The sequence below is a fragment of the Thermobia domestica genome, chromosome 10 (assembly GCF_964235325.1).
Source record: "Thermobia domestica chromosome 10, izTheDome1.hap1.1, whole genome shotgun sequence".
NCBI lineage: Eukaryota > Metazoa > Arthropoda > Insecta > Zygentoma > Lepismatidae > Thermobia > Thermobia domestica.
This window is the reverse complement of record NC_137463.1, coordinates 105284427-105299125: the sequence shown is the minus strand read 5'-3', so window position 1 is coordinate 105299125 and position 14699 is coordinate 105284427. Positions and strand designations below refer to the sequence as shown.

Here is a 14699-nt window from a genome sequence, read left to right as displayed (position 1 = left end):
CCACACTAAATACCTCTATGGTTATTCTTTCGTCCATGCCGTGACAAAAACGAAAACATCAAAGAAGAAAAAAGGGAGCCCATTTTAAAACAAATAATTAGAAAGATCAAATCTCTTAAAACAGTTGCTTTGCTTATAAAACGTATCAAACAAAAGAATTTATTGGCAGTACTCAGTGGGAAGTTCTTTTAGTCTTGTGAGTTGAGAGTGAAATGTTGGATGGTAATTATAAAAGAGTCTTAACGGGGGGTGCGCGAGGCGAGAGAACTTTACAGCTTGTGTTTTCATTCGGTCTACGTTTACTCGTAAACAACATTGGAAAGGCGATAAACGGAATAACGGTTCTCAATACGTGTCCCTTTCTGCTGATACTTTATACTTGCACTGCGAGTGACTGAATGAGTTGCGCCTTCAAACTCAAATATAACTGTGCAATATTTTTTTCTTTCTTTCTTAACATTCGATTTTTATATATATTTTTTATGTTTCCGATATATTCTTATGTTCTGCGGTTCCATATAAGAAAATATTCCTTCCGATCTTTCTTGGTCTCCACAAATGGGAAGTTTCTCTATTCGATTCCCATGTGTCCCCTAAAAACTGAAGTTGTCACGGAATGACCACATCAGGTTATACACTCCTTCCGACTTGCGATCAATTCAGTACACAGGTAAGTGGTAATTTAAACTGCTAGTATTTGTATTATTCTTAGTGAGTTTACAAGTATTAAAGAAAAAAATTGAAAAAGATGTGTAACTACTTCAATTTAACAAACAATATTAATGGGAAAGTCACTTGTCCTTAAATTATAGTCTATGAAACTAGGGTGACCAGAATTTCAACTGCTAAAAGTGATATATTTTATATATTTTTTGTAATGCTACAAAACTTATTTTGTTATAAGTTAATAATTTCACAGTAAATTTGTATTACAAAATGAAAAAGCAAAATAAAATAGTGCTTATTATGAAGCTGGAAACATTACAAAGCAATCTTGAAAACTTAAATATGATTATATTAGAATAAAAAAAAAAAACAATCTTAAATATTTAAACATAATTATATTAGAATAAAAAATAATTATTGTGTTTTATAGTGACAAAATATTTTGATTCTAGGATCTCTAAATATATATATATATATATATATATATGGAGATCCTGTTCCAATCCCCATATATATATAAATCCGTAAAATATATAAAAAATATTTTCATATAGGTCCAATGGACAAAATATACGTAGATATATTTTGACAATATATGGACAAATCTATATCAAAATATTCTTTTAAGAAATCGGAAGAGTATTTTTTCTTTTCAAAATTTAATAATCCTGATTAACCGGGACCTATTAATACCCTATATGGAACAGAATTTGTTTTATTTCAAATTTTACCTACATTATGCGTAAGGTTTAAAAAAAAAAGAAAGTATTTACTTGCAAAATTTAAATATTCATTGGTAGGTATATTTTTCATTCATCTATTACAACTGGGGACATGTCAAATGATGTTCGTGGTTGCATTTTCGTCAGCATTTTCAAGTAGTAATATGAATTCGTTCTTTTAATTAGTTTATCTAAATAGGTACCACTCTTTAATGTGATTTTTCTTATGTAAATCAATTGAAAATGGAATTAGAACTATAACCAAAGAGAGAAAAAAATTATATGGTATTTTTAAATGAAACTTAAAGTTAGTTATTAAAAAAAACATTGAATAGTTAGACGTGTTGCTGTGTTGTAATAATTTAAATGTTTTTCTCTAATATCCTGCAATAATTAAGAATTCTTGAGTTTTGTTATTTTCCCTATGGTAAGCCCATTTCTAAATTTAGAATCTATACTTGATGAAAACCTACAACAGGTACCAAATAGATATTTGAATCGTCCATAACCTCTAACCTCAGAATAGAAGCAAAAGTAAATAAATAAATAATAAAAATAAAAGCCAGAGGTGCACATATGTCGTTGAAGAGGCTATGGCCTATGGAACCAGGAGGTTCAATGCCACGTTCACAAAAACTCTCCACTGACTTCTATCCTTAGGCAACTGCATATAGTTTCTTCCTTGTATTCCTATTTCTGCGAGATCCATTTTAATATTGTCCTCCCATCTGCGCTTAAGTCTTCCTAATTGTCGTTTTCCGATTCTTCTTCCAGTTAAGACTGAAAGCGTTCCTACTTTCTTCCATTCTGGTTACATTATCTACCCACCTAAGCCTTCCAGATTTGATGACCCTAACAATGTTTGGTAAACCACATACATTATGTGGTTCCTCGTTATGAAGTTTCCACCATTCCCCATTCCCGTTCCTCTTGAGACCGAATATTCGTCTCAGGATCTTGTTCTCAAATACTTTCAGTATATGTTCAGAGTAAGAGACCATGTTTTACTACCACATTTTTAATATGATATTTAAAAATCTAAAATTCCTTTAGTTTACTACTTGGCTGTCTTTTGCTGAGAAAATAGTCCTGTTTATGAGATAACTTGCAAGTTGGATTTTTTTTTTTTTTTTAGTTGTGCCACTTTTCTTAAGGCTAAGCGATATCATGTATCATTGTAGGCTCATAAATAATGGGAACTACAGAAGACAATATCTTAAACGTTCTCATTTTAAATGTCGTGCATACAATATAGATATTATAGTTATGTCTTCATCTTCATTTATATTATTTTATTATTACGAAAACATTTTGTAGTCAATTTTGTTCAATCATTTGCAATGCTTTTTTGACTAAAAAAGATGGATGATACTTATATATGCGAATACATATGGACGTGAAAACAAGCTTAACTTTTTATCCAAAATTCAACTGTAGAAGCTCAAAGTACGATAGAAGTGTGATGGAAGATGGCGTAATAGACAGGTAGCTAGGAATCTGGAACCAATGATAACATGTGGAACCAATGATAATCTTGAAGTGTGCTTGTATTGATGATGATGACGCTAACCAGTAACACATTAATATCAGTAACGAATCACGCAATCGAATCAGAGATCCTTTTCATCAATGGTAAGCGATTTACAATGATTCATCGTGCGTGAAACCAAGTTAATAATCGCGTATTGTAAATGCTATGTCTGCAAGAAAGACCACGTATGTAGTTCCATAAGCTTTTTATACGACTGTACAAATCATCTAAAAACAATATGAAGTAGATTGAAAATCCATAGAAGGAAAAATTCGACATCAATAGCACTTATTACTTAAGCACCGAGACTCCCTTGTGTTTAGTATACGTGTCTTCGGCCCAAGAGACTTGAAATTGATTTCCGTTGGTAGTTCATGTAGTGATCGTAGTCCACATTAAGCTCCACGCTTCATATGGACTTCATACTGAAATGAGATGTTAACTTCAAATCAACTAATCATCACATAGCCAACATTGTAATGTTGTAAAAAGTTCGAGTAAATAATTTATCGATGAAGTATACATTGTACGTTCACGAATCTTCCGAAAAAGAAGCCATAACAAAATCGTCTGACTAGATTTAATGGGTCTTACGCAGAGTCGTTTTGACGTATGATTACCGTGATACCAAAAACCTGACTACTGCAGGAAACATATGTTAGTCGAACTCTTTAGTATGGCACTAATCACGTGTCAGAACGACTCTGCATAAGGCCCAATATGCCTATGTGTTTCTTTATTTTACTAAGATTATCGTGCCATCCCCAACGTACAAACCATATCATAAGGTTATTGAGCGAGAAAATTTAAGTGTTGAACCCTTTACTTAAAACTTACTGTATCTCTTATACTGCAGGCATGGCAGCCCGCAGGGTGGGTTGAAGTGGGGGGAGAATTAATTTCTGGATTTTTGAAGAGGTTCAATTTTGCGGAATACATGTTAGAAATATTAGATTTGCTTAGTTACACACTATGCTATTTAATATGTTCATATTAAATACCAAGGAAAACATTATGACTATCTATCTAATATCTAGTATATGCAGGGGTACAAGTGAGGGGGAACGCGGGAGTACGCCATACCCCACCTCGAAAAAATATGTACGGCGTCCCCCCAGTTCCTAAAAAAATACAATGGGCAAAGATAGGCAGGAGGACGGCGCGACGTCATGCCGCTACCTGCCGTCCCCCTACCTTTCTAGATCCACTTTTACCCCTGGGTATATGCACCTTTGGTTTGCAGGACAGTGGCAAAACGGTTTGGTATTAAAGGAATGAGGCCTTGATAACTGGGTAGAGGCACAGCACACCGCTTCTGCACCCATAAGTTTCTTACTTGTTGTAAATTCTGAGGAAGGGGAAGGGAATGAGCTCAGAATTGACGTTCATTAATAACACAAAATTTTTCGATTGGGTTAAGAATGGTTGAGTGTGGGGACTATGGCAGCAATTAAAATTCACAAATGTGTTCCTCGAACTCAACATAATGTTGGCCTTGCGACAGGGTGCGTTGTCCTGCTGAAAGATATTGCTAGCTGAAAATATGATCGACAAAGAAAGACCTGCCGATAGCTAGGAGCGGTTATGATGATCTCCACACTCAACACTGGGCCCATGGATGACCATGTGAAGGTTCTTCAAATCTTATACCATTAATAGATCCGCATGTTTCCTACTGTGCACGTTTCGAGTACCTGTTTCCCTGGAAGATCACGGATTCTGACCTGGCTATCGATGTGAAGACAGTATCTTGATTGATTGAATCACGCTCCGTTGTTCATTGCTCGACGGTCGAATGACGATGAACACCTGCCTATTCCAGTCGTAATTGATGGTGCCGTGCAGTTAATATTAGTACACGTGTGGGACGTTGGCTGTGAAGGCCTATATCTAACAGTGTATAGTGACTTGTGTGCTCAGACACATTCATGCTTTGTGCACTGTTAAAGTCTGCTGCACGGTTTGCGCCTATCGTATTGTACCAACTTCGACAGTCAACGACTTCCGACATGTTAAGTGAGGTGGGGAGCCCACTTACTGTGTTTTGGTGCTAGTTTCACCGTCTTTCTCTCACTTTTGGAAGACATTAACTACGGCAGTTCGGGAACATCCGACAAGTCACGCTGTTTCCAGAATGCTCATTACCATCCATCTGACCATCACAGTCTGGATTCAATCAAATTCTGATATATCGCCGGCCTTTCCTATTCTACGCACAAGCATTACACAGACTGATCGAGTGCAATCCCTGTTACCGTCTGGCGAACGGTTGTGCTATGCCATGTACCTCTTACGTTAACCCAACAAATTCTTTCAAAAAGTAGTGAGTGATCGTAATGTTTTGGTTGGTGAATGTATATTTACTATATATATTAAAGTTACACAAAGCTCGTAAATACTTGTTGCTTTACGTAAAGTGTTATTAACACACAGGCGGGGGCACGGTGGTTTAGTGGTATAGTGTGTTAATAACACCTAACATCCCGGCTAACAAGGAAAGCTATCCAACTCCTTGGCGAGTATCGCATTGAGACTTGCACAAGTGGAAGAACATATTGAAAGATAGAAATATGCTTACTCTTACGATTCACAACGTCGTCGAACCGGAAGTAGAATGATTGTTCAGTAGGTAAGGCGTAAAAATCTGGAGAAAATGGTAATTAGTTTTTCTAATTGAACTCATGAAAGAGTATGACGTGGGTAATTGAAATCATGAAGGGGTATGACGTATATAATTGAACTCATGAAAGAGTATGACGTGTGTAAATGAAATTATGATCGAGTATGGTGCATGTAATTGAAGTAATTAGTTTTTGTAATTGAAGTCGTGAAAAGAGTATGACGTATGTAATTGAAGTGATAACGCGTGGCAGATGGTGCCGTTGGCGCCATTACTGTCTGGTTATGCCGCGACTTTCCTTTATACTTTTGCCGCCCGTCCGCTTCGTATATTACCGACTGCTGCGTTGTATTGAACGTTAGTTTTTCGCTGGCGCCATTACCGTTGCGCCGCCCGCTTTGAATTTTGCCGCTTGGTAGCCGTGGCCACTAATGATATTTCTTTAACTTAAGTAAGAAGAGAAAGTGTACTTACCTTTGATGACACGCCCGCTATTTTGCTGGCTATTTCCTGGTTGCTGCCACTGCTTTATTGATGATGACAATCTTTTTATGACGTAGAATGAACTTGTTGCGCGAACAAACAAATATTGCGATACCGCATTTTGTAATTTCCTGTTTTAGGATATATTTATAACCTTGCTTTACTTTTGATTCAGATTATTATTATTATTAACTTAATAAAATAATAATTCAATGCGTGAATATATGAATTTGATATTGTAATTTTATGAAAAGTATAAATATTGTGCCTTTATTAATACTCTATTTTTTATACATATGAAGCATATGTATTCTTCCTTTATCTTATACAGAATACACAAACTTTAGTACATTGTACCTAAATAAATTTATATAATAGTATATGAAGCATATGTATTCTTCCTTTATCTTATACAGAATACACATACTTTAGTATAATGTACGTAAATAAGTTTATATCATAGTATATGAAGCATATGTATTCTTCCTTTATCTTATACAGAATACACATACTTTTGTATTAAGTACCTTTTAATTTTATAGGATGTAGAAATTAAAGGCATGAATATAGTTAAAAAATTTATTGTAAAAATAATGATAAAAAATTATATATAATAAAAATAAAAATGTAAATATAATAAAATGAAAATGTAAAATATATAATAAAAATTAAAATGTACACATAATAAAAATAAAAATGTTGATAATAATAAAAATAAAAATGTAGATATATAACAAGTGTTTGAATATAATGATATATAACAATTGATTAATATAATGATATATACAGTGTTCTATTGATTCTTTGAACTTGATTAACAAAACTAATTTAATATTTGAAATATGGTATTTACGTTATATGAAAAGTAATCTATTTACAATATATAAAAAACTATTTACAATATGAAAAAATCTAATTACAATATATAAAAAAACTATTTACAACATATGAAAAATCTATTTACGATATATAAAAAACTATTTACAATATGAAAAAATCTATTTACAATATATAAAAACTATTTACAATATGAAAAATCTATTTACAATATATAAAAAAACTATTTACAACATATGAAAAATCTATTTACGATATATAAAAAACTATTTAGAATACATGAAAAAATCTATTTACAAATTGTATATAATATATTATTTACAAAATGAGGGTGCAGTGTGAGGGGTTAAGTTATGTTATAAAGATGATATAATATCCAGTACTTGTGAATGCAAGAAAGAAATCAATGATGTGAATAATTATATGCTATATCCGAGGCAGTATAGCAATGTTTTGCGGAATTGCCATAGTCATTTCCTACCATTCATACAATTATTGTATATACATTATTTACAATACTATTTACATATTTACAACACATTCACTTTGTTTTCATTCACACACTCCTCACAGAACAAGACTTTGCCTTCGATAACCGTATGGAATACTACGGTAATCTGTTTCACTGTCAGGGTTTAGTCTTTGTCGTTTATTATTTACTTTACGATGTGTCTTTACTTGTGTTTTAGAAACAATAGAAAACCCAGCCTTACGCACAATCCTCCCTGGAAACTTTAACTCTTTTTTCTCAATTTTGTTTTGAACTAATTTGTAAAAATGATCAAAATTAATTTCCTGCCGCGTTCTACTGTCCAAAGTAATTCCCCTAATTTTATATATATAATCAAATTTTCCCGTCCCAATTTCTTTCATTCTATACGCATAATTTTTAGCCCCTAATCCAATAAACATATCGATTTCCCACCCTTCTGGTACTTCATTAGTTAGTTCTCCCAGGTAGGATCCGATTGTAAGATTGGATTCTCTATTTCGTCGTTGTATAAACATAATGCTGTCTGTGTCACAATATAATATAGCTTCAGGCCCTACAGCAGTCAATAGGTCATGAAGACGAAGTCTTGCCCACGATGTGATGAACGAAGCAAGCACGACATTTGAAAACTTCCATGGTTTATTTTCGCTTTCAATGTCTTTGTAAGTGATTAGGAGATGGCGTTGACCAATGGGTGTTACTGTTTGTACTTCGTATTGCGGTGACAGCAGGTACGTCAAAAGTCTTTCCGGAGTGTCAACGACTTTTGATTGTGGAAGATCGGTTCTCTGTCCCCATTTTCCATAAAGCGAGTTGAGGAATATCTTGGAGATATACCTCAGACCCGGGTTCGTTCTAATATTATTGTAATTTAACTGTATGCCTTCGTGGGCATGATACTCCTGAATGTATTTTTGTTTGTCTCCTTCGCTTTGACATGAGGCAGGAAAACCTGAAGCCTCCTGCTTCATTTGAAGGAAAGAATTCACATAGTCTTTAAACAGACTACGCGAATTTTCTTCCTCACCGCCAACCAGGTTAAATTCCCAAACTTCCTTTATTTTGAGTATCTTATATCCGTTTTGAAGTGCTCTATGCAATTCTGGGGTACAGAATGTGCCAGTAATAGCACGATCATTTTCACAATGCAAACACTCGGTAACACTTTCTTCCTCCATACATGTGCGACATAAACCGAAAAGTAATCGCCCATGTGCAACATATGGCAAGATCGGAAAGAATAATTTACTTGGAGGCAAAACGGTACATTTAACTATACCATGAATACTTTCCACTTCTGGAAAGTCCGGCCCCCTATAAATTTTTGGCGCACCCACTGGCAACGGTTTACGAGCCATTACCCAGGGGTAGAGACTAGTAACGTCCAGATACTGAATATATTCCTCATCAGTACACTCATACAAGGCATTAAAGCATTCAGTTCGCCCACCATTAAATCCGTGCTTGGGAACCAAATGATCAACAAGATCATTACACTGAGTTTTAATAAACTCCTGAATGGACTTGTCGGACTTCACCTGGTTATCCCATTCACACTCCCATTTCTCAACAATGTTGAAATTACGTTCTTTTAAATATTGGGATTTAATAGTGGTCGCTTCGTACTTTTGCTGCATGGTTGTACGATGAGGTGAGGATGCGTCAAGCTGTTCGTAGCGCATATCAGGGTAACAGGTTAGGCACCCGTGGAAAAAACACCCATGAAACTCATAAACAGTATTACTAGATGGCTCATACCCATCCACCTTGTATTTTCCGAATCGTCTTTCGCCTCCATTTCCTGAATGTTGAATTACAGTACCTTTTGTTTTGCTCATATACCGCAACCATTGCAAAGCTTTTACACTTTGCCGATCACGGTAGTCAAATCCAAGAGGTGGAATAATTGCAATTGACTCTTTGGGTAAATACAAAGTGCAGTATGTAAGCATAGCAAGACTGGCTATGGTTCCGGATGAAATGAAACACTGGATTCCGCCAGTTTTCTCCTCTACCATATCCGAAAACTTAATAACCGCTTCTGCTAAAATTCTCACATCATTGTGGCAATACTCCAACATCTCCTTTTGCAGGTCATACTGCTCGCCACTTGCAGCACGTTCTTGGTACCAGGCGTTTAATTGTTGTCGTTCTTCCGGAGCACGATTTTCAGGATTAAAATACTTAATGTCCGGAATTTTGCCTACATAATTTTGATTGTTTGGTGTATTAAACAAGTATGGGAAATCTCCCTTCTTTAAATTTCCAGAAAGACCTAATGATTTTGGGAGTTTTGATAATTTAACTCCCATATAAAGAAATGTATCGCGAAAGATTAAATGATTACCGACCCGCAACTCGGTAATTTTGTGCCCCGTCATTGTCATTGATGGAGTAAGATGTTGGGTTTCAATGAGATTTTTAAGACAGAAATGGATATCATACCGCGATCCGTTATGGCTCAGTACAATTGTACGTTCGAACTTCGGACGAGATATTAACACAAAGTTAATAAACTCATCGATGTTCTTAAAAGAAAACTCGCGTTTTCCATTTTCATTTCCACATTCAAAGCATGGTATGTCTAAATTGTTACCCTTACATTTATAGCAAATCATTTGCGCGCATACAAGATTTACTATATGCTCCTGTTCGTCCTCAGTATTCGTATTTAGAAGCATAGTCTCTACATCAAAAATTATGTACAAATACTTTTCTACCCGGGTAAGTTGTTGGTTCTGCACATAACATACGTGGTCACGTTCAACATGCTTATAGCATGATTTACATAAACGTTCCCCGCATTTATGCACAGAATTATGCCGGCGTCTTAAATCAAACATAACACCACATTCATCACACACCCTAACCGTATTACATACACTCTTGTTTCGTCCACTCACATCTTTGTGATTGTCAAAACATTCACTTGTCGGAAACAATCTATGGCAATCATCGCATTTTCGTTGCATATCAGAGGCCGATAACTCGTGGTACTTTTCACAATATGTGCACTTAAATTCACACTTATGAAAAATACCAGATTTATTGTACCCCTGCAAGCAATGATCACAAAATCCGTCGGTTCCTACAAGCTTACGTACACTAGTTATCAGTTGGTAGTGATTATCTTCATATAAAATGTAAATTTGCTTACCACCCTTAATCCCCGGATATATCACATAAAATTTCCGTGTCATTTGATTTCTTTCGTACACAATGATCTGGTACTTAGGTGCAAGGTGGTTTTGTATTTTTTTCACGTCATTTAGAGTACATCCATTTTGATCTGCAGCGTTTATTCCTAGTTTTATAGTTAATTTCCTTGCCTGTTTTATCAAGCGTTTTGGGTTCTTTTTCAATTGATATACCTGATCATATTTTTGATCAACTCTTGCCATTCCCAGAATCACACTTTTTGGAAGGCAGTATACATCCTTTTCCATAGGAAGTAATTTATCTTCCAAGAACTCACCCAATGGAAGATATTTCTTAATGGTTCGTTCACGTCTTTTACCTCTTCCCTTTCGGAGATGCACAGTATGTACCTTAAACGTAACGTCACCTCCAATTAGGAACTCCTCATTACTGTTGAGGGTATTTTCCACTATGGAAAAGAGGACCTCAGGGTTCAATTCCGATTTTTTGCGCCATGACAAATAAATTGGTTTATTTAACTTCGAGGCAGTGCTCTCGATAGTTATTCCAACAAAGGTGTTCTTGTCAACATCCTTTAATGTATGGGTCATTACAAAATCAAACAGATTTCGTACATATTTTTCCGGATCTTCGATTCCATTTGAACCCATACACTTAATGGTTAGCTCCGTCCCCTTTAGCCCGAAGTACGCATAATTACGAGATGTACTCCTTACAATCTTAAAATTTGGCACACCCGTACCATCCATTGTCTTAGGCACATCTTTAGAACTTACAGAACCAGATCCCACTAAGTTTATAGGTTCCCCAGAACTTGCAGAGCTTGGCCCTGGCAAGTTTATAGGTTCCCCAGAACTCATAGAACTTGATTCTGCTAAGTTCACAGGATCACCTAATAGTTCAGCAGCAGCTTCAGCAAATAAGCCATCTGTCTTACCTGCCAATACCAACTGCTTGAACTTTTCACAAGCCTGATTTTTTATATCATCCTCACGAAAGAATCCGCACTGATATAAATCAGAAATATCAGCAGCGGATTCACAGCTTGCCAAAATAATTTCCTGAACAACCCCATAATGCCTAAATAGCGCTTGCAAAAATCGTTCATATTCAGGACTACGTACACGCACCCCCTTGGAATGATAATTTTCTAATATCATTTTCCATGTATAAAATGTAACTTCGGGTGCCTCGTATCCAAAGCGTTCGGCCAAGGTTAACAGTTGGGTTAGATCATTTACACCTGTAGAAGCCATCTGTAATTAAATATTATATCACTGTATATTTATCAATATATATTCAAGTTAAATTCACAGTATTATTCACGCACAACGATATTTGTAAATCACAAATTCAGTTTTAAGTTTACCGACAATACACTTGAAAGCTTATCAGTAATAACACTAATATTTGCCGTTAACTATAATAATAAATCTTCTCGTAACTTTTCTTTCAGTTTACCGAACACACTGTTTAAGTTTTTTCGGTAAATTCTTCACTAGTTTCCGCTATCACCAGTTTACAGTTTGCCGTAATAAAATTTTCTTCAGGCTAATCGCACCACGTAGTATAAACCAGGAACGTCTTCACAATTTCAATAATCCTTCACTACTAACTGACCGCTCAATTTTATCTGTCTTATATACACGAAAATATTGTAAATTCCACACGAAGTTTTCCGAACATTAACGAATTTTTCCGAAGTTTGCCGAAAAATACCAATCCTATATTAATACTGTTTATTGAAAATATAATTAAATGTTTATCGACAGATCCTGATAACTATAACTCCGTCAGGTTTTCACTTTACAGAATCGGCAAATCCACTCACAGTTTCCAATAACACTAAATGACAAAATCCTGTAATATTTATCTAACTGTTTTGCAATTGCAACCCACAACGTACAAACAGGAACGTCTTCTATACTGATTCGCCGCGGCTTGCTGCGCCGTATTTATACTTTCGGAAATGTAATCTCGAACTCAAATGCATTTAGTTTGTAATCTCGTACCCAGATACACTTACTTTAAAGTCTCGTACCCAAATGCATTTAGTTTGTAATCTCGTACCCAGATACACTTACTTTAAAGTCTCGTACCCAAATAATTTAGTTTGTAATCTCGTACCCAAAAATATTAAATTACGAAAATATTTTCTAAAGTAATAATGTTATTTTACAAACCTGTATTATTTAAAGTTATGTGAGGTTCTCGAAGTTTCCCGAACTTAATTGAATGTTTCCGAATATTTATTTTTCACGGACAATAATATTTTCATATCTTTAAAAATGAATATATCTGATGTGAACAATCCAATGAATAAAAATCATTTCAAAATAACATTGGCAATAAAAAAATCCAAGTAGTAATAAACAGAAACACAAATTAATAAAAATAACATAGTAAACAAAACATATCAAAGAAGAAATAGTTTAGCAAAAATCAAATAAGAAACAAGGTTAGAAAAGGTTTTAGAATAGTTTATGCATCAGAACTTTATCAGACAAACAATATAGCAAAGATTTAAAGAATATATTGAATTAATCCACATAGGTTAGGAAAACCATATTTAATTAAGCCAATTATTAAACAAACGATAGCATAGAAATAGCAGATTTTAAAGATAGTTAATGCAATTTTATTCAACAAAGAATAGCAAAAGAGAGCATTAGGATAGTTAATTGTTACAAAAGCGAAGTTAAAGGCCAACCAACAAAACATAACAACAAAAGAAATTAATAGAATAGCAATAGTATAAAAATAGCAAAGAATAAACAAACTTGAAACCAAATAAGAAAAAAGAAGAATGGTAAGGAAAAAGCACATTTACTTTAAACAAATTATTTAGCAGTTCACAACTTTTAACCAGTTTCGAAACATTTAACAATTATTTTTCACACAAATATTTATTGGATCCCAACAAAGTTGGTCAGAGTTTATTTTAGTACACTCACATATTGTTCGAACATCTTAGATTGTTCAGAGTTTCAGTTCATAGGAAGCGTACGAATTAAAATTGTAAAGTAGCATAAAATGTATAAGTAAACAAAAGTAACACACGCATTAAATATTTTTCTGATAATGTAGTTTTTTTATAATACAATTTTTTAAATTCTGTTTTAATGTATTTTGTAACGCATGATTTATTTATTTATTACTAAAAAATATTATTCACTTGTAATGTTAGTTTTCATTAAGTAAGTGTTAATAATATTTGTATCTTCTACTTTGATAGCCATTTATATTCTAACTGATAAAATTAAGAATGTCTTGTATTAGCAAAACTTTTTTATATTTCTAATTTACTTGAGTCGATACTTTAAAATTGTTATACGTATAAAAATGTATTTAGATTATACAAAATTAAAAATACAAGTTAAAAAAACAAGGATGCAATTTTAAATTAAAAAATGTAATTTATAAACAAAAAGTGTAACTGAAAATTAAAAAATGTTTGAAAAAATTTTCCTGCACACGTTCATAAAAGTTCAGTTAATTTTGTTTTTATAAATTAATTGTAAACATTATTGTTTTATTTTCAATTGACATTAAATTCTTGCAATGTAATTCTTTATATGTTTACATGAAGCGTTTTGATTGTAAAATAAAAAATGCAAAAAAAATAATTAAAATTTAAATGAGTTGCAAACGAAAATATAATTTTACATGTTCTTAAAATATTCATTAAGTTTGTGTACTTAAACACATGTAAAGTTAGTTTACTCAAAATTATTTGTCAATATGTTTGTAATTATATAAAATTTTATATTATAGTTTCATTAAGTTAAAATCATTTTAATTATTTAATCTTCATAAAATTTTATTTATGTAATCTTTGAACTTAACATTTTAAAGTTTAACAAAAATGTATGTGAACACTTACCGCCGCTGAAAAAACAGGAAATCCTTATTTAAATGTTCTTAGATGTCAAATAAAATATGAGAAGTGGTAAATTCACAGTTGAGGGTGCAACACTTGAATGCTGTGATAATAAAGAAAGACAATATTACTTTACATGAAATTATATTTCAGTATAAAAAAAAATTGAAAATGTGTATTACTAAACTGTAGAAATTAATTTGCAAAAATTTAGCTATGTTGCATGCTACAAAAAAAATTAAGAGGTGTTAACAAAACTGCACGCTAAAAAACTTACATGTGAACAAAAAATTTAACATTTGTTAACA

General features: G+C 33.4%; 2 protein-coding genes across 2 annotated transcripts in view; one reads left to right on the top strand and one right to left on the bottom strand.

Annotated features, from left to right (window-relative positions):
- Positions 1 to 214: 214 nt before the first annotated feature.
- The window catches only part of LOC145662623 (uncharacterized), an 82549-nt gene continuing 68064 nt past the window's right edge, over positions 215 to 14699 (top strand). The window contains exon 1 of the mRNA XM_081728362.1: positions 215 to 670. Within this exon, the coding sequence (XP_081584488.1) occupies positions 617 to 670 (54 nt within the window). The 5' untranslated portion in view covers positions 215 to 616. The remainder of the gene's footprint in view (positions 671 to 14699) is intronic.
- LOC145662043 (uncharacterized) lies at positions 7126 to 14496 on the bottom strand. Its single transcript, XM_081727376.1, has 2 exons — positions 14395 to 14496; positions 7126 to 11767 (listed from the first exon to the last, which is right to left on the bottom strand). The coding sequence occupies exon 2, from the start codon at positions 11765 to 11767 to the stop codon at positions 7427 to 7429; it is 4341 nt and encodes a 1446-aa protein (XP_081583502.1). The 5' UTR covers positions 14395 to 14496; the 3' UTR covers positions 7126 to 7426.

What these genes read in the sequence shown, in the direction of transcription:
- LOC145662043 (XM_081727376.1), bottom strand. Translation starts at nt 11,767, where the DNA reads ATGGCTTCTACAGGTGTAAATGATCTAACCCAACTGTTAACCTTGGCC.